A 27,995-nucleotide genomic window follows, 5' to 3' on the forward strand; every position below is an offset into this window, starting at 1 on the left:
TCTCATCCTAGTCTATCTTTGACAGGAGCTGAGGTGTGAAGTTAGGTCTGAGCTGGGTTAAACATTAATGCAGCTGCTATCACAGCCAGGATGAGCAAGCAACCCAGGGCCAAGGTGCATAGCTCTCTGCTGGCCTCAGGCTGAGGACGCGGTGACCAGTTACCATGGCTCAATTTTCTGAAGTCTTGGCTGAAATAGGCGACTTCGGTTGCTTTCAGGTGCAGCTGCTGCTACTGCTGAGTGTCCCCAACTTCCTGTCTGCCTTCTACATGTTTTGCCAGGTCTTCATGGTCCTGGATGAAACACACTATTGTTCAGTGGCCTGGGTCAAGAACCATACTTTGAACCTGAGTGCTGCTGAGCAGCTGTCCCTGAGTCTGCCTCTGGATGCTGCAGGCAACCCTCAGCCCTGCCTCATGTTCCGGCCACCCCCTCACAATGCCAGCCTGGAGGACATCCTCAGCCACCGCTTCAATGAGACACAGCCTTGTGAGGCAGGCTGGGACTACCCTGAAGACAGGCCGCCATCCCTAAAGAGTGAGGTAGGCTGCCTTTTGGCTGGCTGTCCCCTTGTTGAGATCTGTCGGTACCTGGTACCTCTGCCGTGTGCTTTGCCCTGTCACTAGCATTGCTGTCTTTGTCTTGCCCCCTGTCCCGTGCCTGAATGATTAACCATTGATATGCCTGCTTGTCTTTTTGCCAGTTATCTTGTTTTTCTCTGTCCTCTGCCTCCAGGCTCGTCTACCTCTTTTCATTTTCTTTCTTTATTGATTTTAGAGAGAGAGGAAGGGAAAGAAAGAGATAGATAGAAATATTGATGAGAGAGAACATCAATTGGCCACCTCCTGCATGCCCACCACTGGGGATTTGGCCCCAAATCTGGTCATGTGCCCTAACTGGGGATCAAATCTGCGACCTCTTGGTGCATGGGTCAATGCTCAACCACTGAGCCACACTAGCTGGACTCTCTATTCATTTTCTCTGTCTGGTCTCCCTGCCCATCTGTTTATTCATCTTTGCCTGTCCTTCTTCCTGTGTTGCCCAGTTGCCTGACTTTCTTCCTGTCCCCTCCTGTTTTGCTGTTCTGACGCCATTGTCATCTGTCTGCTCATCTGCTTGCTTGCCTTGGGCTTCCTACCTTTGAGCTTCTCTGGATCTCCACCTGCCGACCTCTGGGATGCTGGAGGACACCTGTGACTCTAGGACTTGTCCTGTTGAATACTGATCATTTGTTCTTGCTGAATTCATTCTCAGGGACCCAGACAGCGAAACAGAAAGGTTCCCACTCCAGCTGCCTCAAAGTAAGAAAGGCCCTGGGGCCCTGGCCAGTTTGTCTCAGCGGTTAGAGTGGCGGCCTGCTGTCCAGAGAGACCCGGGTTCGGTTCCCGCTCAGGGCATGTACCTCAGTTGCAGTTTGTCCCCGGCCCTGGTTGGTCATGAGGGTGACAGCCACTCAATGTGTCCTTTTTACATCGATGTGTGTGTCTCTCTCTTTCTGTCTCTTCCTCCCACTCTGTCTGAACAAAAAAATGGAAAAATGTCCTCGGGCGAGGATAAAAAAAGAAAGAAAGAAAGAAAAGAAAGGCCCTGGGAAAGTATCCTAGATGGCCGGGCGAGCTCGGGCGGGGATAGGACTTTGCGTGGTAACATCGCGGACGGAGCATGGAGCTGGGTCTCACGCGGGCTCCTGCTGCCCGGCTCCCTGCAGGAGGGGGACGCTGGGCGTTCTTGAGAGAAGGGCAAGCCCGAGCCTTCGTGGAGAGGGCCGTTTGGAGTCCAGAGAAGAAACACTTATTTTGACCCAAAAGCAAACTTGCATTTTTTATTTTATTTTATTTATTTATTTATTTATTTATTTATCTTTATCCTCACTCAAGGACATTTCTCCATTTTTTTGTTCAGATAGAGTCAGGGGGAGAGAGAGAGAGAGAGACATTGACATGAAAGGGACACATCGAGTGGCTGTCACCCTCATGACCAACCAGGGCCGGGGACAAACTGCAACCGAGGTACATGCCCTTAGCGGGAACCGAACCTGGGTCTCTCTGGACCGCAGGCCGATGCTCTAACCACTGAGCAAAACTGGCCAGGGCAAACTTGCACTTTTTAATAAGTGACCATAAACCAACCCCCAGAGCCCTGGCGCCCGAGGCTAGGTTTCTCTGCCTTAGGCCTGGCCGTCTCCCTCATGCCACCCACGGGAGAAGGTCGCTGTGCCCTCCCCTCCCTCTGGATCTCATCCAGCTGGCCCAGTCGGCCCTCTGGTCTCAGATGCTGTGGGATATGCCTGCTTCTAGGCATGCTTATGGACTCTGCCAACCTGGCCAAATTGCGCCATCCTTAAAGCCCAGCAAACATCCAGGTGGTTGGAAGCCACCGCTGGCCGCGGTTCACAGCCCGTGAAGGGCTGTTCTGGGAATTTCATTCAACCAAAGATCTCTGAGTGTTAACTGTGGAGGAAACAGTCAGCGGAGGGAGGCACCGACTCCCCTTCTGCGATTACCCGACGGCCGGGAAGACCTGGGCTCCTCGTGTAGGGAGACAGGGCAGGCTGGCTCTGAGGCTGACTTTGCTTCCTCCTGAAGAGGGATTGGCAGACGACTTCCTGAAGGAGTTGGTAGGTGAGCTGGGCCCCAGGGTACCAGAAGAATGAGGGCAGAGAAGAGGGGAAGCCTTTGCCAACAGAACAGCAACAGAAAGACTGGCCGGAGGAAGCAGCAGGAACCTGGTGTGTCTGGAGCAGGGGTGAGCAGGGGTATGGGAATCGAAAGGGGATATTCTCAAGGATTTAGAGACTCTCTTATCCTCAGTCATCCTCCTGCACGGCCAGCCGTGGGTCTGGGCCCTGGACCTTGTCCCTCTCGGACGTACTCCTTCCCACCCCCACCCCCCCAGAGCCCGTGGACCCCAAGGAATGTGCAGATTTGGTGCTCTGTGCCCTGCACCATGTGAAGCCCCGAGCTTGGCTCCAGAATAGAGCTGGTTGGGTGTGAGCTCTCTACCTGTCTCTGTCCACAAGGAGGGGCTCCGCCACGCTGTCTCGGAGGACCTTCTGAGCTGACACCCCGAGTTTCCCTCTGATAACCAGCAGCTTCATATTCCAACTGAAATACAGCCCAGCCAGTGAGGCTCAGTGGTTGAGCATTGACCCATGGACTGAGATCGCTGGTTCGATTCCTGGGCATGGCACATGCCCAGGTTGTGGGCTCAATTCCCAGTAGGAGGTGTGCAGGAGGCAGTTAATCGATGTTTCTCTCTCTTTCCCTCTCCCTTCCTCTCTCTCTCTCAAAAATCAATAAAATATATATATGTTAAAAAACAAAAACAAAAACAAAAAAAACACACCTGAAATACAAACAGTCCTAATTTGAGAAGAGCATGTTTCCTTATAGGCCGTGTGCTCTCGAAGGTCAGAGTTCGTTTCTCCTCCTCATCATACCCGTCTACCATTTCCTGGTGCCTGTCCTTGGTAAAAGGATGAAATGAACGTCTGAATAGCAACAGCAGGGTGGTCTGTCCTGGGACCAAAGAGGGGCAGGGATGAGAGGGAAGGGGAAGCAGAGGGAATAGCCAGTCCGGGGTCTGGAGGCATGACAGTGCCGGGCCTGTCTGAGGGATGCTGCCGCACAGAGCGGTGTCCAGGGCAGAGGATGTGGGCTTTGTCCTAGGGACCAGAGGGCGCCCCTGAAGGCTTTGGAACAGGGGTGGCAATGTGATGGGGTATACTCCTAGAAATGGAGCAGGATTCTGTGGGCCACCGTGGAGGTCCCAGAGAGAACCACCCCCTGTGGGCGTTCGGGGGGCAAGGTTGATGACTGGCGTCCCAAGTTGGTACCTTCATCTCTGTTGCACGTGCAATGTGATACCACCATGAGTTTTGGTACTTCCTGCCACCTCCAAGCCACAGTGTTTGCTCCTGCACAGTGGGAATGACACGCCTTCGTGGTGTTGGAATGATGATTCAGTGAGATAAGGGGTATACAGAGTACAGGGAGGTAGTGAATGGTGGCCACTGAGCAGAGATGCCAGCTTTGGAACAGTCTACTGGCCTGGCAGCCCTCGTGTCTGAGACATCCGTGTCACCAGCTGTGAGCTTCGTTTGCACCGGGGCGGTGCGTCAGCCCAACTCACTGACAGCTTCCCATGTGAGGCTACCCTGCAAAGAGTGTTAGTGTTTTAGTTCCTTCAATCCTCTCCGGTGATACTATGTAGTATCTTTTATCCCCATTCTGTACATGGGAAAATATAAATAGTGTCTAACTGCAAAGGCCATCTGTGGCTGCTCAACAAAAACCAGACTGGGTAGAGTTGGGTGGAGCAGGTTTAAGTCCTCTGTCCTGCCCTGCTTCATTCCCAGGGATGTTCTTTAACTGACGATGATTGGCTTGTTGGCTCGCGGTAGGTATTAGTTCATTCATTCGTTCACTCAGCAAACGTTTTCTTAGCTTTCATTCAGCCTCAGTCCATCTGGGGCAGTAGAGATATCTGAACGCCGCTAACATCCGTCTGTGGGGCCTAGGATTAGCTGCTTACCCTCTCCTTTCTTAGGGGAATAGTAGCAAGTCAAGGATGGAGGTGGAGTTACGTGAGATAATGCACGAAGAGCATGAGGCGCACTACCCAACACAGTGATACTCAAAGGCCGTCGTCACTGTTGTGAAGCTGCCTCTGTGAGCCTGGAGGGGCCCTCACATGTCACGTTCCCCTGCAGACATGTGTATGGATCCAGGCTGTGTGCAGGGCGTACAGAACTCCCTGAGGGGCCCGCAAAGCAGTGGGGTTGGGGTGATCACCTGGGCTGTGTGGGCACACACGGTAGACATGTGATCCGAGTTGCACAGACATGCGTGTTTCTCCCGGGGGTTTCCCAATCTGTGTATGTGTCAGGTGCTCTCTGTGTCTTCAGGTGCATTGCCCCGCCCACCCCCACCAGGTATACATACTCAATCCTCCGTCCTAACCTCCTTCTCAAGGGGGTGTGAGAGCCCCTTAGTATTCTCATGGCCTATGAATGATGAGAGTTTCAGGAGGATTTTGCTTCCAGATGTAAGAACTTGGGAGGTCCAGGCAGGTCACAGGGGTTTCCTGGCTGCAAGGAAGAGGCCCCATTTGTTGGAGAACAGCAATTAGTGCTTCTGTCAGAGGTCCCCAAACTCTGCATCCTTAGCACGTCAGTAATTTTCTATGGCATCTCCAGACCAAAAGAAATAAGTAACAGTATTATGTATTAAGTAATTTTTGACCCTGCAAACAACTTAAGCATTTATGTCCTAACAATTTTAAAGCTTTTTGAAAACAGTAAGACAGCCCGGCCAGTCTGGCTCAGTGGATTGAGTGTTGTCCCATGGACTGAGAGGTCCTGGTTCGACTCCCAGTCAGGGCACATGCCCGGGTCGTGGGCTCGATCCCCAGTGGGGGCGCGTGCAGGAGGCGGCCGGTCGATGTTTCTCTTTCATGTCAGGGTTTCTATCTGCCCTGGGAAGTCTGTAGTGGGTGGCCTAGATGATAAAGGACTTGCCCCCAGCTGCCCCTGAACTCATATCTGCTTATATCTGCCTCAGTTCAACCTAGTTTGTGACAAGAAGCACCTGAAGGAGACCTCGCAGTCAGTGTACATGGCGGGGCTCCTCGTCGGGGCGCTCATCTTTGGGCCGCTCTGTGACTGGTGAGAACCTTGACCAGCTCATCCCTTCCCTGGCATGCTGCCAGGCATCGGCACAGGGCCGAGTCTCTCCCTCACCTGGGGCTCCCGGGGGGGGGGGGGCTGTGTGTCCTCCTCACAGAGCCCCTGGGGCAGGGCTGGGTCTCCCTTTCTTCCCTCCCCTCAGAGACTCCCTGCTGGACTCCCCTTTGCCCCTTAGGATCGGTCGCAAAGCCAGTGTCCTGATCCAGCTGCTGCTCTTCGCCGTCATCGGCCTGGCCACAGCCTTCGTGCCCAGCTTTGAGCTCTACATGTTCATGCGCTTTGCTGTGGCTACTGCCGTCGCTGGATACGCCTTGACCAATGTCACCCTGCGTGAGTGCCTGGCCCTGAAGCCCTCAGCCCCAGGGCGAGGCCTTGGGGACAGGCATCATTCCCCAGACTGCCTCCAGGGGGCCACCTGTGCTTCCTGAGCTGGGACTGAGGCCCCAACCCTCACAGGATGGCTTCTCGGGAGGCGGGAGGCGGGGTGAGCAGGCAGGGTCTGGCGGGGTCTCATCGTGGCTGTTCACAGTGGCCGAATGGGTGGGGCCCTCGTGGAGGACTCAGGCCGTGGTGCTGGCCCAGTGCAGCTTCTCCCTCGGGCAGATGGCCCTGGCAGGACTTGCCTACGGCGTCCGGAACTGGAGGCTCTTTCAGATCGGCGGCACGGCGCCCGTGCTGCTGCTCTTCTTCTACGTCTGGTGAGCAGGCTTCCCGGAGCGGCCCCAGGCCACGCGCATCTCGGGGTCACTCAGAGACGCACCCAGGAGAGCCCGGGGCTCTGGGACTGCCACTCCCTGCCCCACAGTCACGCCGTTCCTGACCTGCAGGGCTCTGCCAGAATCTGCCCGGTGGCTGCTGGCCCGGGGAAGGACCGAGGAGGCTAGACAAGTGATTCAGAAGGCAGCCTCGGCCAACAGGCGGAACCTCTCCCCAGAGCTGCTGAGCCAGGTACTTCTGGCAGGGGACCCTGCCTGCCCCCACTCTGACCCGCTCAGGCACCCTGCTGGCCCCTCACTCAGAGTCTTCCTCCCAGCTGACCCCAGAGAAGACGGGCCCCTCGGGGAATGCCCTGGATCTGTTCAGACACCCCCAGCTCCGGAGGGTGACGCTGATCCTCTTCTGCGTCTGGTGAGGCCCGGGCGTGCCCCTGGTGTGTGTGTGCGAAGTGGCATGGTGGCTCTCTGGCGGGGGTGGGCTGTGCGGGAAGGACTGGGTCTCTCCCCGCCTGTGCCTCTCTCCTGCGTGACTTCTGGCCACGTCAGGCGCCCTTTCTGAGTGTGATGGTGTCTCATCACCCAGAGTGACAGGGACCCTTGGGTACGTTGTAGGTTTGTGGACAGTCTGGGATACTTTGGCCTGAGCCTCCAGGTGGGGGACTTTGGCCTGGACATCTACCTGACGCAGTTAATCTTCGGCGCTGTGGAGGTGCCCGCCCGCTACTCCAGCATCTTCATGATGCAGCGGTTTGGTCGCAGGTGGAGCCAGATGGGGACTCTGGTTCTAGGGGGCCTCGCGTGTATCACCATCATCTTTGTCCCGGCAGGTACCAGGACTGGCTCTCCCCGGCCCCCACCCATCCTCACTCACCTGGTTCCACAGTGAGGGCTTCCCTGGGTTCAGGTGCAGATGGGGAATTTGGGGGGACAGGGCAGGGAGCAGGGCCCAGGTGATGGGCTGTCTGCCCTCCGTGTGGCTGACAAGCATCCCTCACCAGACCTGCCCGTAGTGGGCACTGTGCTGGCCATCGTGGGAAAGTTTTCCACAGCTTCTGGATTTACCATCTCCTACGTCTACTCTGCTGAGCTCTTCCCCACCATCATCAGGTAAGGGCCGTGCTGCGCCTCCTGCTCCTGAGACCTCGGGCTCTGCCGTCTCTCCTCCATCCTCACCGCCTCCCACAAACAGCTTTCGAGGCTGGCTCTGGGCAGCGGTGCTGGGCGGGGCCGGGGCAACTACAGATGTGGTCCACACCCCGGTGTCCCCAGGCTGGTGGAGGACAGACAGAAGTCAGCCATGCCCTAGCCACGTGAGGGCTGCAGTACAGAATGCATCTAAGAATGAATGGCGCGGGAGAGGGACCATCAGGTGGGGGAAGGGGTGTTCCGGAGTGCAGCCTTCCACCTGAAACTGGCTGACAGAGGCCGGGAGGTGGCCGAAGCATGGACTAGGTTGGATTCTAAGTAGTTCACTGTGCAGGAGGAAGGCTGGGTGGGCTGGGTGAGCCTGGAGGCCCCGCAGGCCTGGGGGGCCACAAGGAGGGGTCTGGCCCTCACAAGGAAGTGTACTGAGGTGGCACTGTGGCCTGGCGTTGAGGCCGCTCTGCTTAGTGGCGCCGTCCTTCCCCCAGGCAGACTGGCATGGGGCTGGTGGCCCTCTCCTCGAGGGTCGCGGGCATCCTCACACCCCTGGTGATGCTGCTGGGTGACTTTCACGAGGCCCTCCCCATGGTCATCTACGGCAGCCTCCCCATCGCGGCAGGCTTGCTCTGTGCCTTTCTGCCTGAGACTCGTGGCCAGCCCATGAAGGACACCGTCATGGACCTGGAGCAGGAGCCCCGCCCACGGTGAGCTGCGTGCTCTCTCTGCAGCCCAGGACCCTGGCTTCACATCAGTGTCCCCTATCTCAAGTTCAAGCCTTGACCTCACCATTGGTCCATTGTTGCTCAGAGACCAGTATGGGGGCGTTTTAGGATCCACAGACTGGCTTTGGGTTAGATTCCCCATACTTGGTGAGGGCAGGGTAGGGGAGGGGAGGGGAGGGCAGGGGCGGGGAAGGGAGGACAGAGGAGGGGAGGGCAGGGCAGGGACACTGCTCTGGGACCACTTCTTGGGCAGTCAGTGATGGCTTTTTACTCCCTCTAGGACCAAGAAGGTAGCGACCCCTGAAAATGAAATGGAGGCCCCAGGAAGAGCCTCCAGCCCAGGGAGTAGCACGTACTTCTGATGCCGTTGCCCTGGACGTGGCTGGGCCCTGAGAGCACCGCAGGCTTTGCTGATGGGGCAGCACCCAGGACCCGACTCCATGCCAGCACCGGCTGCCAGGCCGCTCCCGGGGCACCTGGGGCAGGGCCTCTGCTTCGTGGCCTTATCCCTGAGCCCCGCCTCCAGCACTCTCTTCTGGGTTGGGTCTTGGTCTCACCTTGTTCTCTCATAGTCTTGTGGGAGGTATGGCCCCCCTGATCCCCCCAGCCTGGGTCCGCCTGCCCTCTAAACACAGTCAGACCCAGAACAAAACCCCCAGGTGGGGCCTTTCTGAGCGCGTGCAGTAGGCGGAGGGAGCGTGGAGTTGTGTCCTCTGTCCCGGCAGGAAGGTGGGAAGCTGTCTGTGGGTCAGAAGGTGGTGGATCCTTCCAGTGGCTAGATCAGGGCCCTGTGGCCACGGTGGGGACCCCCAGGACATCTGATCCTGCGGAGAGAAGACTATGTCCAGGGGAAGTCAGTTTGCATTTTTTTTCAAAGACCCCCCATCCCACCGCCCGGACTCGGCTCTCACCCGTGGCTCGGGACCAAGGGGACGTGTGTTCTGTTCCTCTCTGTGCCCCTCCTCCCTTTTATCGTCCTGCTGCTGGCTCAGGAGGGCCCGGACCGGGTGAGGGGAGAGAACGGAGTGGTCTTTGGTCTCTGACTTCGCTGCTGGCATGTAGTTGTCCCGGAGGCGCTAGCTGGTCACCAGTCCACGCGCCCAGCAGACACCTGGAAGCCAGTGCTCCCACGGGTGTCTTCGTGCTGTCCAGCCGTCCCCTCAGGACTTCTACACTGTTCCTTAATAGGACCCATGGACTCGCCACTGCCCACGGGACCCTCCCCAGCTCCTGCTCCCAGCATGGCCCCGCGTGCTCTCTCCTGCAGGCACCTTTCCCAGAACACAGCTCTCATCCGTGTGCCACCAGCGGGGGGAAAGGGCGTGTGCCCACCACCCCTTCCCTTGCCCAGCCCTCAAAGGCATCTCCGGCTGGCCCCCTCCGAGAGAGAGTTCCGGTCTCTCCTTGTCTCTGGCAGCCCAGTTCCAAAGAGGGCGGTCCGAACCTCCCTCCCTAGCTCTCCTCCGCGGGGCCTCGAGGTGGTGGTGGGTGCGGGGCCAGGTTTTGTCTCTGTGTAAACCCAGCATGGACGCGTCCAGCAACTCTCTGGAATACGTGGGTCATGGTTCCCCACAGTTCTCAGCTGTGAAGTGATGGACAGAGGCTCTGTTTTGCATCCTGCTGCTTACCCGGGCATGGAGTCCCAGGCTGACGGCTTCCCTTGAGGACACTGAAAAGTCTTTCTTGGCGCAGCCTGGCACCCGGGCTGAAGTTGCCAAGGGGAGAAATAAAAAGCCCGGAGAGGAGTGGGAAGACAGCCGCTTCGAAGCTGAAGGCGGTTTTCAGCGCCGAGTGTGGACACTTGCGTCGCTTGGAGACACAGTCATCTTTCCTGGGGAGAGGCTGAAATGGATTCTCTATGGGCACAAGCATAAATGCACGACTCATCTGTCGCCTCTGGGCAAGTCTTCAGAGACTTTCATTTTGTTAGGGATCGTGGGCCCTTGGGGAGAAAGGTTTTTCTCTGGATGTATTACAAAGTGCCCTGTGGCTTCCTCTGATGGGAGGTGAGCAGCTGAGACCTCAGAGGAGACATGCAGGCTTGATCTGGACTCTTCCCTGAGGAGCTGTGGGCAGCCTGTCTGGGCTCTGGCTGTTCTCCCTCGGTCTGGTGAACACAGGACAGCCCAGATTCAGGGGACATGCTGGCAGTGACCCATTTACTCCTGTTACAGTCAGCTTCATGGGGGTTAGTGCAAGGCTTACCTCTCAGCTCGGGTGCAAAGCCCTCCTACTCTGGGTCTCAGGCTTCCCATGTTCAATTGGATGGTTTTATAGGTCATTTAACTCCAATTGTCAAGGACTCTGTAATCTTGGCTGCCCTGGCTGGGTGCGAATGGCAGAGGGCTTCAGCGGTCTGTCCCCAGGGTATAAGGAGACAGGAGGGGAGGGCCTCCCTCCCTCCCCAGGGCAGGATGGGGCCGGGCTGAGTCCTCCAGGGGCCCCGACTCATCGCCTCTGGACTTGGCCTCATGCTCTGCCCACTTACCCACTCATCCGTCATGGAGGTCCTGTGCCCCTTGCCCTCCCTTTGGGAGCATGCTGACCCCAGAGATGGACAGTTCTCTGTGGCTGTAAAACTGCTCCCAGAACCTCGGAGGGATGCCAGGGGCTAGGAGGACAGGGCACTGTTGTCAAACAAGGTGGCTGACCTCCCGTGCGGAACTGGGAAGGCGCCCCTGAGGTTAGATGGCCGCCGGCCAGGTGAAGGGAAGGCAGGCAGGGGCTGCAGCTGCAAGGACTTCTGGGAGTTTGAGGAACCAGACCCAGGTGGGGCTTAGAAGGGCATACCCTTAATTCTGAACTTTGTTCTGCGGGCAATAAAAACCACTGTTTTTCTTTAAGCGTGAGAGTCTCAATACGTTTTGTATTTTAAAAATTACTCTCGATCTGAAAAGTATGTTGGGAGGGGCCAAAAGCAGAAGCAGAGAAAGCAGACGGCGCATCATTACAACACGAGACCGGCTGCAAACATTTATGACCTCCGTGAATGCTCACAGCATTCCGATGCTGAAGTGGGGTGATGGCGGTGGGACTGGGAGGGGGCTGGATCTGAGAGCAAGTGAGGAGGTGAAGACCCTCTGGTCCGTGGCCTGTGCCCTGGGCACACAGGTTAGCTTCTTGGTTTCCTTTGCAGCCGCCCAGGAGAAGCCCCCTGGCCACTAGGCTCGGTGCCCACCCTCCTCAGAGAGACCCCTGAGATTGACCACTCTCCTGTGCATCTTGGGTTGACCGTGTCATTGTCAGAACTCTGAGGCGCCCCCGCACCTCCCCAGCCACGCCTCTGCTTTGACACTGCCCCCACTGCCCTGACCCTGACTTCTCGCAGCTGCAGCCCTGGCTCACACCCGAGTCTCTGAAGCTGCTGCAGGTGAGCAGAAGCCCGCCCTGTGTCCTGGCCCCTTAGAAGGGAACGCCATCTCCTGCCTCTCCCTCTGGCCAGGCGTCCTGTCCACGCCAGGGAGCGGGGTGGGCGCCTCGGCGCGCAGGGCTGCTGCTCCTCGTGGCCGCCTTCTCGCCTGTCCCCCCTCCTGTAGAAACCTGCTTCTCCCTTGCTCCCACCTCTGGCCTCCAGCTCTCGCGCTTCCTCACCTAAAGCTACCTGGTTCATGGTGGTCCCTTCCACTCCACCTCCTCCACCAGCTTGGGAAAAGTCACCTCTTCCTCCAGCGTCTCCAAAAGGTCTGACAGATGAGTGAACAAGCAAAGGGACCACATTCAGACGTCTCATTCCATGGCCCCGGCATCCGTCCTGTCCAGGCTGCAGTGACAGTGCCATACCTCAGTGGCTTTCAGCAGAAATGTATTTCCTCACAGGCGAGGCTGGAAGTACAAGATCAGTGCCAGCAGGGTCAGGTCTGCTGGGGGCCCACTTCCCAGCGTGCAGACAGCCGCCTTGCTGTGCCCTCACGCGATCCGGCCTCCGCCCGCAGTGGGGAGACCTCTGTCCTTAGAAAGCCGCTAGTGTCATCACAAAGGCCCACCCTCATGACCTCATATAACCCAAGTTTCCTCCCCACCGCCCATCTTTAAATACCGTTGGGGGTTAGGGCTCCAATATAGGAATTTGGGAGGCTGGGGGAGGACATGAACATTCAGTCCATAGCACCATCCTTAGCCTCACTGGGCCCTGTGTTCTGTTGACCTTATCACTGCCCCTGCCCTCTGTCCTCAGAAATAGAAAATGACTTTAATAAAGAGGCATATTGTTTTTGGATGCAAAAATGATATGTAAGAATATTAGTCCTTACCCTGGCCAGTTTTGCTCAGTGGTCGGAGCATTGGTCTACAGACCTAAGGGTCGTGGGTTCAATTCCTGGTCAAGAGCACATACCTGGGTGGTAGGTTTGATCCCCGGGCCTGATCAGGGTCATACAGGAGGCAACCAATTGATGTATCTCTCTCACATTGATGCCCCCCACCTTTCCACTCTATCTAAATATCAATGGAAAAATATCCTCAGGTGAGGATTAACAACAACAGAAAGAATATTAGTCTTTGTTGATGTAAGAAACGTCCAAACCTGGAGAGATTTTTTTATGAGTTTATTTGAGCCAAACTGATGGCTTATGCCGGGGCATTAAGATCTCATATGCTCCCTGTCCTCAGATTTGAGGATGTAAGCCATCATTTTAATTTCTGTTGAGAGCTAGGTCATTTCTCTGTTGCCAACATCCTGTGCTGTATCCCTTTCATCCTTTAGTTGTAAAACCATAGCAGCCAAAGAGACCAAACTTCTGCCTTCTCTCTCCCTGCACCGCAGACTGCTGGGCACTGCTGGAGGGTCACTGCCCACCAAGTCTGTTCTGTGAGTTATTGGTCATCAGCGTCAGCCATTCCTTCAACTACAGCACCGTTCCCACCAGCTTTTGTAGTCAGCTTGTTTTCTAACTCTCACCGGTGGTTTAAAATTTTTTTTGTCCTTTATTGATCTGAGAGAGAGGGAGGGAGACAGAGAGAGAGATAGAAACATCGATTGGCCGCCTCCTACATGACCCCCACTGGGGATCGGGCCTATAACCTGGGCATGTGCCCTGACTGGGAATTGAATCGGTGACCTGTTGGTGCATGGGTTGACGCTCAACCATGGAGCCACACTGGCTGGGCTCACCAGTGGCTTTTTAAAGAAAACTTTATTTATTCATTTTAAAGAGAGAGGAAGGGGGAGAGAGAGAGATTGAGAGATTTTTTTGTTCCACTTATTTATGCACATTGGTGGATTCCTCTATGTGCCCTGACCTGAGATTGAACCCGCAACCTTGGCTTATCAAGATGACACTCTAGCCCTGGCCAGTTTGGCTCAGCGGTTAGAGTGTCGGCCTGCGGTCCGGAGAGACCTGGGTTCGGTTCCCACTAAGGGCACCTACCTCGGTTTCAGTTTGTCCCCAGCCCTGGTTGGGTCGTGTGGGTGGCAACCACTCGATGTGTCCCTTTCACATCGATGTTTCTCTCTCTCCCTCCCTCCCACCCTATCTGAACAAAATATTGAAAAATGTCCTCGGGTGAGGATTTAAAAAAAAAAAAAAAAAAGATGACACTCTAACAACTGAGCTACCCAGCCAGGGACTCACCAGTGGCTTTTCCTAACCTCCACTCTGCATCTTCCTTCTGCCTCCTAACAGCTTCTCCTCTGTTCCCCTTCCGCCTTTCCTCTCTTCCCCCTCCACCCCCTTTGGCCTGGGGACTGAGGATGCGAGTTGTGTCTGGACAGATGGGAAAATTTTCCTCAGTGGAGATGGGACCCTTAAGGGGAGGGCAAGTGCTTGAGGTGCCGGGAACAGTCTGTACCAAGGCATGGAGTGGGCTGGCTCCTGTGGAGAATTTCCCAGCCTGCCTCGCCTCACCTGTCCCTAGGGTCTGTGGCCAGTGACGCCCCTGGAGTAGAACGCTGCTCCTCACCATTCCTGTCCCACCCCAGGACCCCCTGCCCCATTGTGATGCTGCTTCCTGGCCACCAGTGGAATCCAGAGGTTCTGCTGCCCATGGTCTGGCTGGGCCTGGCGTGTGGTTAGGTGGGCCCTCGCTTTGGTTCGTGTTTCTGTCTCTAGGGAGGAGCAGGGAGGGTGTGGAGGTTGGCAGTTGTGATGGCACCTGACAATCGGGACTGTATTCTCCGCACAGATGTGGACAGGAGCCTGCGAGGATCCATTCACCGGTGGGGAGTCTGTGGAAGGAGCAGACTGCCCTCACGGGAAGCGTGAGTTCGGGGTGGCGTGGGCCGTTTCCTGCCTCCGGGAGAGCCAGCGCTGCTCGGCTCTGGGCTTCTTTTCCAGGTCTCCGTTGCCTCTTTTGTACATTGAGATCCAGTCACATGGGTCCACCTGGCCAGGGACCTGTGGGATCAATAGAGGGAGCAGGACCTTGCAGATTGTCAGACCCCTGCGGGTATTCAGATGATGCTGGGGGTTGGGGGTGCATGAAGGGAACCCTGCAGGGCAAGGCGGGTCCAACTGGCTGCAGGACTGACAGCCCTGCAAATCCCTGTGAGGAGAGCGGAGGTTCCCTCCCTCCCTCCCTGGGAAGTCTCCACCCACCTCCCCCTCCAACCTTACACGCGGATACACTGTATCAGTTTCCTGTTGCTGCTGTAACAAATTACCACAAATTTAGTGGCTCCGAAACAACACAATTTATTACGTCACAGTTCTGGAGGTCAGAAGTCCAAACTGGGTCTCACTGGGCTGAAGTCAGGGTGTCAGGGCTGTGTTCCTTTCTGGTGCCCCTAAGGGAGAATTCATTTTCTCACCTTTCCCAGCTTCTGGAGGCTGCGGTGCTCCTGGCCCCACCCTTGTCCATTGCCCTCAGCTCTGTGGGGGTGGGGCTTGGGGCTGGTGCCCCTGCTTCTCCACATCCTCACCAACACTGGTTGCCTCCTGTCCGTCTTGTGTCTTGTTTTTTAAAGTGATAGCTGTCCTAAGGGGCGTCTTGCACATATTTTGTTAAATGTGTCCCTTGTTCATATTTTCTGAATATTATAAATGGTGTCTTTTAAAAATTTCCGTTTTTAAAAATCTTTTTATTTTGAAATAATCATAGAGTGACAAAAACGTTGCAAAAATAGTCTAATAGTCCCTCCTTAACTGCAGGGGACATATCCCAAGACCCCCGGTGGATGCCTGACACCAGGAATCGTACTGCTCTCTGTATAGGCTATGTTTTTCCTATACAAACATACATAAAGTTTATGGTATACAAACTTTGGTATATCCAAATTGCCAGCATCACTATTCTTGTGCTTTGGGGCCATTACTAAGTAAAATAAGGATCACTTAAACACACACACTTCAACACCAGTCGATCTGATAACCAAATGGCTACTCAGTGACTAATGAGCAGGTAGCCTATGCAACCGGGGTACTCCAGACAAAGGGGTGAGTCACCAGGCAAGACGGAGCTGTTCAGCGTGACGTTTATCATGCTATTCAGAATGGCATGTAATTTAAAACTGAAGAATTGTTTATTTCTGGAATTTTCCATTTTATATTTTTTTGGACCCTAGTTGACCGCAGGTAACTGAAACCAGGGAAAGCGAAACCATGGAAAAGGAGCGACTGCTGGACACAGAATTCCCATTCATTCTTCCCTCCTCTTCCCCCAATGTTAGTGTCTCACTTAACCATAGTACAGCGATCTAAACGGGGAAATTAACACTGATGCAATAATATTAACTAATTTACGAATCTTATTTGAATTTGGCATATCGTCCCGCTAACGTTCGTTTCCAGACCGGGGGTCCAGTGTGGGATCCCACGCGTGTCTTCTTCGTCTCCTTCAACCTGGAGACATCCCTTAGGCTTCATCTTTCATGCTTGGACACATTTGAAAAGTGTAAATAAGCCAGTTATTTTGTAGAATGTCCCTAAATTTGTTTGGTGTCATCTCATGACTGTTAACATTATGCATTTGGGGCAAGAATGCCCCAGAAGTGATGACGTCTTAGTGCAGGACGTCAAGGGGACATGAGGTCAACACGGCCCATTACTGGTGATTTTAACTTTCATTTGATTGACGTGGTGTCTGCCAAGGTCCTTTATTATAAAGTTACTATTTTCCCCTTTGTAATTGATGAGTATCTTGTGGGAAAGTACTTTGAGACTGTACAAATATGTTTCTCCTATTTTCTTAAAAAAAAATTTTTCTTTATTGATTTTTAGAGAGAGACGAAGGGAGAGAGAACATTGATTGGCTGCCTCCTGCCCCCCACTGGGGATCGTGCCCACAACCTGGGCATGTGCCCTGACTGGGAATCTAACCAGTGACCTCTTGGTGCATGGGTTGACACTCAACCACTGAGCCACACTGGCCAGCTATTTCTCCTATTTTCATCCTATTTCCTTCCTTTCTTTCTTTCTTTCTTTCTTTCTTTCTTTCTTTCTTTCTTTCTTTCTTTCTTTCGTTAGATAGTCCTCACTCGAAGATATTTTTCCATTGATTTTTTTTAGATAGAGTAGAAGGGCGGGGGGGGGGGAGAGAAAGAGAGAGAGAGAGAGAGAGAGAGAGAGAAACATCAACGTGAGAGAGACACATCGATTGGTTTCCTCCTGCATGACCCCAACCAGAGCCAGAGATTGAACCCGCAACCCAGGAACATGCCCTTGATCAGGAGTCGAACCCAAGACCCTTTGGTCCACAGGCCAGTGCTCCAGCTGCTGAGCCAAACCAGCCAGGGCTCCTTCTCTCTTTATGAGTTATAATTTTACAGTAAGGAAGAGCGGTCCCTTTATCCTGTTTGTATAGTCAGTAACTTATTTATATCAGCACGACTCAGCTATATTTGTTCTATGGGTTATCTATTACTATCATGATTTATTTTGTTGCCATAACTGTCCCAGATTTGGTCACTGGGAACTCCTTCTGTTTGACTTCTGTGTCCTTTTGACACGCCCCTGTCATTTTGGGGACACTTCCTTACTTTCTGGCACCATAAGATGTTCCATTCTCATCTTGTATGTTCCTGGCTCCAACCCTCGAATCCACCACTCCTCCAAAGACCCTACTTCTTTTACTTAGAAACCAAGATCTGAGTACTAGGTATGATCATTGCCTTTTTTTTTTTATCCTCACCCAAAAACATTTTTCCATTTTTTGTTCAGATAGAGTGGGAGGGAGAGAGAGGGAGAGAGAGAGAGAGAGAGAAACATCGACGTGGAAGGGACACTTCGAGTGGCTGCCACCCACACGACCAACCAGGGCCGGGGACAAACTGCAACTGAGGTATGTGCCCTTAGCAGGAACCGAACTCAGGTCTCTCTGGACGCAGGCTGATGCTCTAACTGCTGAGCCAAACTGGCCAGGGTGTGATCATTGCTTTTAAAGTGGGATTGCTTTTAGTCTGTCTCTGTGGACAGAGAGAGAAAATATATCAACAACACGTTATCTATATCGATATAAAATCAGGAGTTCAGTCCAAATGTATTGTTTCTTATTTCTATTGACTCAGAATGGCTTGCCTTCTCTTTGGTTGATAATCTTTGTTTTGAGTTCTTTGCTTGATCTTAATCTGTAAGAGCCTTGCAGCCTGAATGTGCAGAAATATTCCTTCAGAGCAGGCTTGCTTCTGGTGGTAGCCAAGGGATGCCCAACCCAGGACCTCTTCAGTCTTGCTGAGGGTTTCGGCTCAAAACTGAGTTTAAAGTCCCCCATCTGCGGCTGCTCCAAGGTGTCAAACTTACAGACACCATCGCTGCCCTCCCCCTCCCCCGCCTGCCTCCGCTTTGACTCTGTGCTGCCTTGTGTCATCCTACTATTTTGGGGTCTCACCGCACCAGCCCTGGCTCCCCACCTCCATGGCCAAAGCTTCCAGCCACCCACCTTGGCCTTAGGTCTTGGGCACTCTCCATCCTTTATTTATTGATTGATTTTAGAGGGAGAGGAAGGGAGAGAAAAAGAGAGATAAAAACACCGATGAGAGAGAATATCGATTGCCGGCCTCCTGCATGCCCCCCACTGGGGATCAGGCTCACAACCTGGGCATGTGCCCTGACCAGGAATGGAACCAGTAACCTGTTGGTGCATGGGTTGACACCCAACCACTGAGCCACACCAGCCAGGCACGGTTTGTTTGTTTTTTTAAATAACGTTCCCTGGAGAACTCTCCTTTTGCAAGACTGGTAGTGCCTTGGTGTGTGTGTAAACCAAGTTTCAGTTGTGAGGAAGTTGGAGGAGAACTCAGGCCTGAGTACTGCATTTTCTAAAACATTAAACAATAGGGGGGGGTGGGCCGATGGGGGACACATGATGTTCATTCAGCTGCAGAGGAGGGAACTACAGAGAGCATCCGGGCTGGAATCCACCTTGTTCCAAGCCAGAGAGGCCAATTCCCAGTCTGTGGCCCCCGCGCCAGCCCCTGGTGTCTGGGCAGCGGCCAGCCAGGACTGAGCTGCACCCTTTCTTTGAACAGATGGCAAGAGAAGGCAACTTCAAGACAGAGCCCCACTCCCAGCCTCCTTCCAGTAGCTCCAACCAGCAGGAGGCAGGAGAACACCTGCGCTCCTGGTCTCTGGAGAAGTTGTTACGCAAGTTGAAGGCCACTGAAACCGATCTGGATGACAAGTTTACCAGTATCTTGAACTCGCTGGGGCACTTTGGCACGTTCCAGCAGAAGCTGGTGGCCCTCACCTTGCTCCCCAACTTACTGTCGGCCTTCTTCATGTTTGCCGACATATTCGTGTTCACAGTCCCAAAGCCCTATTGCAACACCAGCTGGATCCTGGCAGTGGGCCCTAACCTGACAGAGGCTGAGCAGCTGAATCTCACCCTGCCCCGGGATACCAACGGCAGTTTCCTGACATGCCTCATGTATGTGCCTGTCACCTGGGATCTGGATGACATCATCCAGTTTGGCCTCAACTACACACAGTCGTGCAGCAATGGGTGGATCTATCCTGAGAGCAAGAGGCGATCGGTGATCAATGAGGTGTGCCTTGTCCTGAGTCATCTGTAGCTACTTCATGGGCTCAGAGATGCGCCCTCACCCTCATCAAATAAGTGGGGAAACTGAGGCTCAGGGACGGGAAGCAATTGGCCCAAGGTCACCCTGCAGAGGAAGGACCAGGACAGAAAAATGTAGGATTCCTGCTGCCCGGCCCTGGCCTCGCCTGTCTTAGCCAGGAAGCTAGAATGGATTTGGGGGGAGGGGCAGAGGGCACACGGCAGGGTTTGCCATCTGTCCAGGGAATTGCTTCTATAATTGTGGCTCTGCCCTCTGAACTCAAGAAGGGAGTTGAAGAAAAAGGTGGCTTTGATCAGGTACGGGTTCCAGGGCTTCTCAGTCAAAGCTGCAACCCAGACCCTTCACAGCACGGACCTCCCAATCGGATTCTCTAGGCCAGGGCTCAGCATCTGTATTTGGGGAAGGGTCTTTGGTGATGCCGGCCTTCACTAAGCGACCGCTCCACCTGCCCCACCGTGGCCTGCGCCCTGGTCCCTCTCTTCAGGCCTGACGCCCAGAGTGTGCTGGGTGAGGACCGAAGGCAGCGGGAACAGAGCTGAGGCTGCCCCCTGCCCCTGTCTCAGGCCCCTTCTGCCTGAGGGCCCAGCCTGGGAGGAGGCTCGGGCTCTGGAGCCAGAGGCTGGCCCCGGGCGGGGCCTGCGGCCGACCCCTGCGTGCAATCCCCAGTTTGACCTGGTGTGTGGCGAGGAGCTGAACAGGGAAGCTGTGCACACCACGATCCTGGCCGGCCTGCTGATCGGGTCCCTCACCTTCGGGTTCATAAGTGACAAGTGAGTCTCCCACGGTTTCTTCTGGTCCCTGGGCTGCCCCTGCCTCCTCCTCATGGGCACCCAGAGTTGAGGAGTCTCCGGCTGGGGGAGACGAGGGGAGGGGCCATCTGGAGGCCGGTGGGTGGCTGGGGATCTGGCCCCCAGTCGGCCTGCGGAGGCCCGTGGGCTCGGCGCAGCCCCCCTTCGATGCCCTCAGGCTCGGCCGCTACACCTCCATCCTGCTGTCGATCTTGGGACTGATGATCTTCGGCTTTGGGACGGCCTTTGTCGGCAACCTAAACCAGTACCTGTTCTTCCGCTTCGGGGTGTCCCAGGCGCTGGTGGGCTTCAGCATCAACAGTGTATCTTTAGGTGAGGCCAGGCTGCTCAGGGTGAAGAGGGGGAGCATGGGGAGGTGGAGGATGGGGTGCGTGGGGGTGGGGTGCACAAGCCTGCAGAACAGAGTTGCAACCCAATCGCGCTGGCAGTGGAGGAAAGAACCCCCACTTCAGGCTGCCTGGAGGTGCAGAGAATCTGTGCTCAGACAGCCTTCCGTTCCCACCCTTCCTCCTCACCGCCTCGCACCCGCCTTCCCCTCACGCCCCTGGATGCTCCACGTGGCTTGTGTGTGGTGAGCCCTGAGGACAGCCGAGCGAGCTGCCCATCCTTTGTGTGTATTGCCAACACTATTCGGGGGGCCCTGTTCTGGTCGCCCTTGAGCCTCAGGAAGTGAACCGACTTGCTGGGGGTCACACACAGTGCGGTGAAGGAGCGGGGATCTCCCCGGGGCGGTGTGATGGGAAAGCCCGAGCTGCCGCCTCCTGGAGTGCCCACGGTTCCCTGGCAGGAGGCTCTCGCCGAAGGCCGGCCAGAGGATCCGGGTCTTCCACAGGCTAGACCTGAGCACGAGGCAGAGAGCAAAGACCAGGGCAGTGATTCCTGGTCGCACCGCGAGGCGGCCGCGGGGTGGTGTGCCCAGAGCCAGGCCTTCCAGTGAGGCGTGTCGTCAGGCAGAAGGTGTGCAGAGGGACAGCCAGGCTGAGGGGGACCAGAGGCTACATATGCGATTGGGAGGTCAGGCAAGGCGCCGAGGGTGTGCCTGCCTCGGAAGGTCGTCTCTGGACCTAGGGCAGATCAGTCCGAACTGTCCCAAGCATGGCTGGGGCATCTCAGACGGCTGGTGCAGGGGCAGCCCCGGGGACCCTGAGCTGACTATGATTTTGTCCTCTTGGCCTCTGCACAGCCTCTGAGTGGCTAGTGGGTGAGCACCGGGCCCACGCCATCATCCTGGGACAGTGCTTTTACCCTTTGGGGATCATGCTCCTGACAGCGCTGGCCTACAGCGTTCCCCACTGGCGGCTGCTGTTTCTGCTGGGCGGGTCGCTTGTGTTCTCCCTCATCTTCTACATCTGGTGAGTGAAGGGATACAGGGCGTGCCCGGGCAGGTCCCATGGGCTCGAGACTGAGCGCTGTGAAGGGTCCTTGAAGGGCTGGAGAGGGTGGAGTGTTCCCTGAGGATGGGATGAGAGAGAGCCGGGGGCAGAACCTCTGGAACCCCAGCATTAGGCCCCCTCAGAGGAGACCCTTAAAGATACGGTAGAGAGGTGGTCAGAAAATCAGAAGGCAGAGTGTCGGAAGGCAAGAGTCAAGGACCAGGAATGGCCAGGGTTGAAGGCAAAAAAGAGGCTAGTTAAGTGTTGGCCTGGATGACCCTGAGGTAGCTTCTGTGGAGTGGTGGGGAGCTGAGGAGAGGGGGGCCTGGGAGATGGAGCATCGGGGAGATGACTGTCATGCTGCGGGGCTGAAATCCCAGCTCTGTGAGTGGGGCTGTAACAGAGGGCGTGGGCATGGAAGACAATGCCGCCGTCTGCCTGGGCAGGTGGGGAGGACCCCGGCACAGAAAGTAGAGTGCGTGCCCTGGCTGGCGCGTTCAGTGGTTAGAGTGTCGGCTTGCACGATGAAGGGTCAAGGGCATGTATCTGGGTGTCAAGTTTGATCCCCGGCCCTGGTCAGGGTGCTTGTGGGAGGCAACCAATCAATGTATCTCTCTCGCATCAATGTTTCCCACCCTTCCCCCTCTTCTACTCTCCCTACAAAAAATCAATGGGAAAAATATGCTCAGGTGAAGATTCACAAGTGCAAGAAAGCAGAGAGCCCTGAGGGGTGGCTGAGGGGAAAGAAGTGTTGGGTAGAGGCAGTGAGTGGCCAGGGTGGTCCCCAGCAGCAGTGGGCCTGTGTGTGGCTCGGGCAGGGGAAGGGATGACTTCCAGGGAGGGATGGAGGACATCTCGAGGTTGATGGTCACCTTCAAGACCTCCAACATCTGAATGACCTCATGCTGGAACAGGATGGCCACCGCTGAGGCAGGGGCGGGGCCCACTTGGGTCTCTGGGGCACCTTAGCGTGGTGGCTAAGGGAGGTTGTGCCGTGCAGTATTCTCCCCGAGTCCCCTCGGTGGCTGATGATGAAGGGGCAGGTGGAGGAGGCCAAGCGGGTGCTGTGCTTTGCCGCCAGAGAGAACAAGAAGAACATTCCTTTGAGTCTGCTGGGCAAGGTAGGAGGCCTTGGGCCCAGAGCGGAGTGGGGCAGGGGTGTGGAAGGGCCTCTTCTCTCATCCTTTCAGGGGATCTCGGCCCAGAGGGTGTCCCTGGCCCACTGCTGGAGGGGAACAGTGACAGCACAGTCAAATCCTGTCAAGGGAAAGCCAGAGACCAGGCTGGCACCATGGGGGGGGGGGGGCGGGGGGCCTTGTGGGTCCTGCAGGGGTGGGAGCATGGTGGGTCTCTGCCCTGCCTCTGGATGGTCATGTTTGTCCTGTAGCTACACGCACCTGGAAAGAAGGCGACGAAGGCCTCAGTCCTGGACTTCTACAACAACAGGCAACTGCGCAAGGTGATCTTGGCGATAGGCTGTGTGGGGTGAGTCCCCAGGGCTGGCCAGCAGGGACTGCAAACAGAGGTGTGTGCCTGGAACTCTGGAGAGGGAGTGGGGCGTGGCCTGGCTGCAAGGGAGCAAGGCCCAGGGGGGCGACGCCTGAGGGCCCCGCCTTGGCCCACAGATTCCAGATCTGTGTTTATTTCTCTCTCCCATTCCCACCCTGCCCCCCTCTCCTCTGTCTTCACCTAGCCCATCTGTATGTGTGTGTGTGTGTGTGTGAGTGTGTGTCCCTCTCCTTCTCGCCAGTGTTTCTCTTCTGGCTTCATTCCAGGTTCACTGCTGGTCACAGCTATTTCACACTGAGCTTAAAGATGAGGGATTTTGACATGAACCTCTACATCAGCCAGATGGTTTCTGCCATGATGGAGCTGCCCGCCCGGCTTGGCAGCATCTTCCTCTTTGAGCAGTTCGGGAGGAAGTGGACCCTGGCCGTCATTCTCTTACAAGGCACCTTCATGAACTTTCTCGTCCTTAATTTCCCCTCAGGTACAGCCTCCCCACCTCCATGCCTTCTGACAACACCCCCCTCACCCCCGTGCCTCCTGCCCCGTCCTGTCAACAAGCCACCCTGGGAGTCAGGCTCCTGCACCCACAGTCCACCTTCCCTGCAGAGGCCCCGGCGCCTCCGGAGCAGGCACCCATCGCCAGAGCACTGCCCTCCTGGGGAAGGGGTCCCCAAGACCAGCTGCTCACAGTCTCAGAGGCCTGGCGAGCTGTTCGGAGGAATCGTCTCTGTGTGGGTGGGAAAGTGGACAGCCTTCTTCTGCCTAGTTTCAACCCATGTCAGATCTGGTGGCTAAATGTGAACAGATGTAGCCCTGGCCAGTGTGACTCGGTTGGTTGGGCATTGGTGGAGTGTTGTCTGTGCACCAAAAGGTTGCTGGTTCGATTCCCGGTCAGGGCACATGCCCGAGTTGTGGGCTTGATCCCACAAGGAGCATGCAGGAGGCAGCCAATCGATGTTTTTCTCATCAATGTCTCTCTCTCTCTCCCGTCCCCTCTCTAAAAATCAATAATTTTTTAAAAAGTGAACAGATGCAACAAAAGTAACCCTTCAACCTCTACCCCAGGCCCTGCCTCTCATCTAGAATACCTCTGGTTGTGAAGTGCCTGTTAGCTGTAACTTCACAGGAAAACAGAACCTGTCCACTAAAATCAGAGTGTTCGTGCATGAGGGTCTCTCCTTCCCCAGGGGCACAGCATCCGGGTGCCCTGTGGGCTCAGAACTAAAGGAGGAAAGTTGGGGGGCAGGAAGCTGGCAATATTTTCAAAGAGCCCCCAGGTCACCTCACAGGGCTAGAGAGTGACAGGGCTGAGGATGTGGACAGTACAATGTCAGTGTGCACCTAGTCAGAATTACCACCCACGAGAACCCCCTCAGCTGCTCCCTCTCTTTCTCTGGGGACTGGAATTGTGAGTGTCTGGACTGGGTGGGACCTTTCTTCTCCCAGATGTTGGCAGTGTGGACCAGCTAAAACAAAATGGGGACATACATTCATTATTCAATTTTGGTGGGGGTTTTTTAAAAGAGGGTCTATAGCCCTGGCCGGTTTGGCTCAGCGGTTAGAACATCGGCCTGCGGTCCGGAGACACCCGGGTTCAGTTCCCGCTAAGGGCACATAACTCGGTTGCAGTTTGTCCCCCGCTCTGGTTGGTTGTGTGGGTGGCGACCACTCGATGTGTCCCTTTCACGTCGATGTTTCTTTCTCTCTCTGTTCCTCTCTCTTCCTCCCACACTACCTGAACAAAAAATGGAAAAATGTCCTCGGGTGAGGATGATAAAAATAAAAAGAAAAGAAAAGAAAATAGGGTCTATAATGAGTCAAGCAGAAATGTTAAAACTCTCAAATGTGTAAGAGGAATGAGGACTAGAACCCCCACTAGATAAAACTCTCTCTCTGATTTCATCCCAGGGCCGAGCAAAGCTGGGCCCCCGTGGGGAGTGGGACTGGGGCAGGGGCCTGCAGAGGCCCCCTGGGGCCCCGGCTCCTGCTGCCCACGCCTGCAGCAGGGCTCCTCCTGCTTCCTTCCTTCCTCCCCCTCGCTGCAGGTGCCTCTGCGTGAGGATGTGGGAGACAGGAGACCCTCGGGAGGCCCAGGAGTGGGGCGGAGTCCGGCAAAGTAGCCGGTCTCCTGAGAGGCCCCGGGGGTCCCAGTGGGACCTCCCACCCCGCCGGTCAACTCTCCCACTCCTGATGGGGGCTCAGCCGACTGACCCTCCTCTGACCCAATGCTCGAGTCAGCTGGCCACGCGGTGGGAGTGGACAGCTGGGCTGCCTTCTGAGAGGGATGCAGGGAGAGCTGATGACAGACCTGGCCCTACGGGAGGATGACCCCAAACTCGGGTGGTCATGTTGTCTGCCTACAGATCTGAAATCCGTCGTGGTCTTGATGGTCTTTGTTGGACGATTCAGCCTGAGTGCCTGGATCGCCGGGTTCTTCACCTACACTGCCGAGCTCCTCCCCACTGTCCTCAGGTATGAGCCTGGTGAGGGGCGACGGGGTGGGAGGTGGGACAGTACAAGATGAATAGCAGCAGCTAAGGCTGAGCATTCTTCCGGCGACAGGCAGCGTGCAGAAGTTCCCACGGATTATTCCATCTACCCTCACACACAAAATCTCCCAAACGCCACCATTAGCCCTACTTCAGACCATGAAATCAGAGCGGTACAGGCACCGGCCCAAGGTCAGGCAGCAGCGGGCGGAACTAGCACCGGCCCCGGGCAGTCTGACCAGGTGCTGACTGGGCCACTCTGAGGCTCAAGCCCTTTACCACGGGGACCTCGCTGGTGGCAACAATGTCCTCCTCCCCCTTCTCCCCGCATACCCCTCAGAGCCGTGTGAGTCTTCCCTCTCCCACTGCTGACCCAGAGAAACGACGACCTCCTCTGAGTCACTGGAGAACTACGTTCTCCAGGGTCACGCTGAGTTAGGACAGGTGGGAGCCCGGAGGTGTGGAGTTCGGGGGGGCTGCTGCTTCCACTCTCCCAGCCTCTGGGCCGGCCAGGCCCCAGACAAGCTTTGACCTTTCCTTCCAGGACGACAGGCCTGGGGCTGGGGATTCTGGCCTGGGCATCCGGAGCCATCTTGTCCATCACACTCATCAACCAGAGCCTCACGCCCTTATCCAGTTCTCTCTGCCTCATCTCAACCATCTGTTCCTTGTCCCTGTGCTACATGCTCCCGGAAACATATGGTCAGCCCCTCGTCGACAGTCTGGAGCACTATTGCCTGCACCCGAGGTAGGTGTGCGAGGCCCCTGGGCTCTGGCCGGCACAGGGCCTGGTTCTCAAGCTCTTGGCATTGAGAATACGTCAAGTGCTGTCCAACTGTGCCTTTGCCCAAGGGGCCTGTGACACAAGACACGAGCCACTGTGTCCATAGCAGCCTCCCAGCTCTCCTGGTGCTGCCACCCCACTGCCCAGCCCAGCCTCTGCTGCCCTCTCTGCCCAGCTCTTCTGACCCAGCCGGGGCCAGGCCCTCTGCTTGGTGTGCCTGCTGGCTGCAGTCTGGCCTGGAATGCTGTTTGACAGACGCCCTGGCTCCCTGCCCTCCCGGGGCAAAGGGCCTGGGTGAGGTCAGCTCTCTGAGGACTTCTTTCCTCTCGGACCCAGTCACGATTCAGGGCTCTGGCCTCTTGGCCTCAGCAGCCCAGGACCCTGTTTAAGAACGAGGCTCTACCCCAACCCCACTGTGGGCACCACCGGCCTCTCCTAAGTGCCCACTGGAGAAGACTTGTCGTGATTGGCAGGACCATCACTTCTGGGATTTGGGTCAACAGAGTGCATCAGTCTCTTTCTGGACTTGAGGGGACTTGAGCAAAAATGTGGGGCAGAGGCAGCCTGAGGTCCTCCAGGGCCCTCCACTCATACTACAGAGGTCATTGCTCCGGCCTTCTCCTGCCTTCTTCCCCACCATTCTCCCCCTCCCCTCCTTCCTCAAACTCTCATTGGCACCACCAGGGTTAGACCGTCAGCAGTGAGAGCAAGTCATGGTTTTGGGGAAGACAAATATGCAAACAGTTCTCACTAGCGGGCTCTGACATTGGGATGTAGGACCTATCGGAGCCCCAGGAGAGAGGAACTTGCATTTCTGGAGCTGGGGCAGGCTTCACAGAGGAAGTGACATTTGAGTTGGGCTTTGCAGGGTGAGTAGGCATTTGCCGTTGCAGAAAGGGGCAGTGCCGTGCAGCAGAGTAACAGTACAGAAATTCAGAAGCCAGGCTGCGGGGCCAGAGGACCTGGAGTTCTGTCTCTGCCACTGCTTCCTACTTGTGCACAGGGAAATGCCTCTGAGCGTCTTCATTTGCAAGATGCAAAGAGAACATGGTAATAACAACAGCTAACAGGTATTGCACATTTATTACGTCTTAGGTCCTGCTCTATACATGCCTTTTCATACTTTGTCCTAACCACAACGACATGCATGGTAGGTCCTGTCACTATCCCCATTTTGCAGATGAGGAAACTGAGGCACAGACAGGTTAAAAACACGTAGTCTAACATCTGTCATACATTCCACAGTAAAAATAAGTTTTAAAAAGAAAACAACAACAACGTGTAGCCTCGCCTTCCTCTCTCTCGGTTTTTGGGAGGATTCAACCCACATAAAGCTTGGCACCGTGTCTCACATGTGGCAAGTGCCCAGTAAATGCCAGTAGTGAGGAGAGCGGGCAGAACCCCCAAAGATGCAGAAGACTGAAGGGTCTGGCTGGAGCCCGGAGATGGAAGTGGCCTGATGCTAGAGGCAAGGGTCCATCACAGGCTCCTGACCTGCAGGTGTGGGAAAGCCCACCTCTCAGGGAGCAGAGCCAGTCATGGCTGAAGCTGCCTTAGAGTTACTGCTTTTTTTTAGCTCCAAAAATTACTGCTCCTGACTTGTTCTCCAATGGCTTGTTCAGGACCATGAGTGATGATTTGGATGACGATTTGACAGCTGATCATGCGTTATGTGATGTGACCACAGAAGTGGCAAAGAACACCATTCTCAACGTCACGATGAATTTGAACCCGCGCCCTCTTAACAACACGTCTTTGAAGGCTGAAGAAAAGTTCAAAGGCAGACGGGTTACTGAGGGCCCCAGGTGATCTC

General features: G+C 55.5%; 2 protein-coding genes across 2 annotated transcripts; both read left to right on the plus strand.

Annotated features, from left to right (window-relative positions):
- Positions 1–8,629, plus strand: SLC22A13 (solute carrier family 22 member 13). Its single transcript, XM_036266298.1, has 10 exons — positions 1–542; positions 5,562–5,665; positions 5,862–6,016; positions 6,216–6,384; positions 6,514–6,634; positions 6,720–6,814; positions 7,015–7,229; positions 7,401–7,509; positions 8,034–8,249; positions 8,548–8,629. The coding sequence occupies exons 1-10, from the start codon at positions 165–167 to the stop codon at positions 8,627–8,629; spliced, it is 1,644 nt and encodes a 547-aa protein (XP_036122191.1). The 5' UTR covers positions 1–164.
- A 10,037-nt stretch (positions 8,630–18,666) lies between these two features.
- On the plus strand, positions 18,667–27,991 carry SLC22A14 (solute carrier family 22 member 14). Its single transcript, XM_036266299.1, has 10 exons — positions 18,667–19,182; positions 19,885–19,988; positions 20,185–20,339; positions 21,211–21,379; positions 22,401–22,521; positions 22,788–22,885; positions 23,176–23,395; positions 25,233–25,381; positions 25,943–26,146; positions 27,805–27,991. Exons 1-10 carry the CDS (start codon positions 18,667–18,669, stop codon positions 27,989–27,991), a joined length of 1,923 nt encoding a protein of 640 aa, XP_036122192.1.
- Positions 27,992–27,995: the final 4 nt, after the last annotated feature.

Source organism: Molossus molossus, unplaced genomic scaffold (genome assembly GCF_014108415.1).
Source record: "Molossus molossus isolate mMolMol1 unplaced genomic scaffold, mMolMol1.p scaffold_m16_p_18, whole genome shotgun sequence".
In the NCBI taxonomy this organism is placed as follows: domain Eukaryota; kingdom Metazoa; phylum Chordata; class Mammalia; order Chiroptera; family Molossidae; genus Molossus; species Molossus molossus.

Excerpts from the sequence above, each read along its gene's own strand:
- SLC22A13 (XM_036266298.1), top strand. The coding sequence starts at position 165 with ATGGCTCAATTTTCTGAAGTCTTGGCTGAAATAGGCGACTTCGGTTGC. Across the intron at positions 6,017-6,215 it reads CTTGACCAATGTCACCCTGC|TGGCCGAATGGGTGGGGCCC; the intron begins GTGAGTGCCTGG and ends GGCTGTTCACAG. Across the intron at positions 6,385-6,513 it reads CTGCTCTTCTTCTACGTCTG|GGCTCTGCCAGAATCTGCCC; the intron begins GTGAGCAGGCTT and ends CCTGACCTGCAG.
- SLC22A14 (XM_036266299.1), top strand. The coding sequence starts at position 18,667 with ATGGCAAGAGAAGGCAACTTCAAGACAGAGCCCCACTCCCAGCCTCCT. Across the intron at positions 19,183-19,884 it reads GGCGATCGGTGATCAATGAG|TTTGACCTGGTGTGTGGCGA; the intron begins GTGTGCCTTGTC and ends TGCAATCCCCAG. Across the intron at positions 26,147-27,804 it reads CACTATTGCCTGCACCCGAG|GACCATGAGTGATGATTTGG; the intron begins GTAGGTGTGCGA and ends TGGCTTGTTCAG.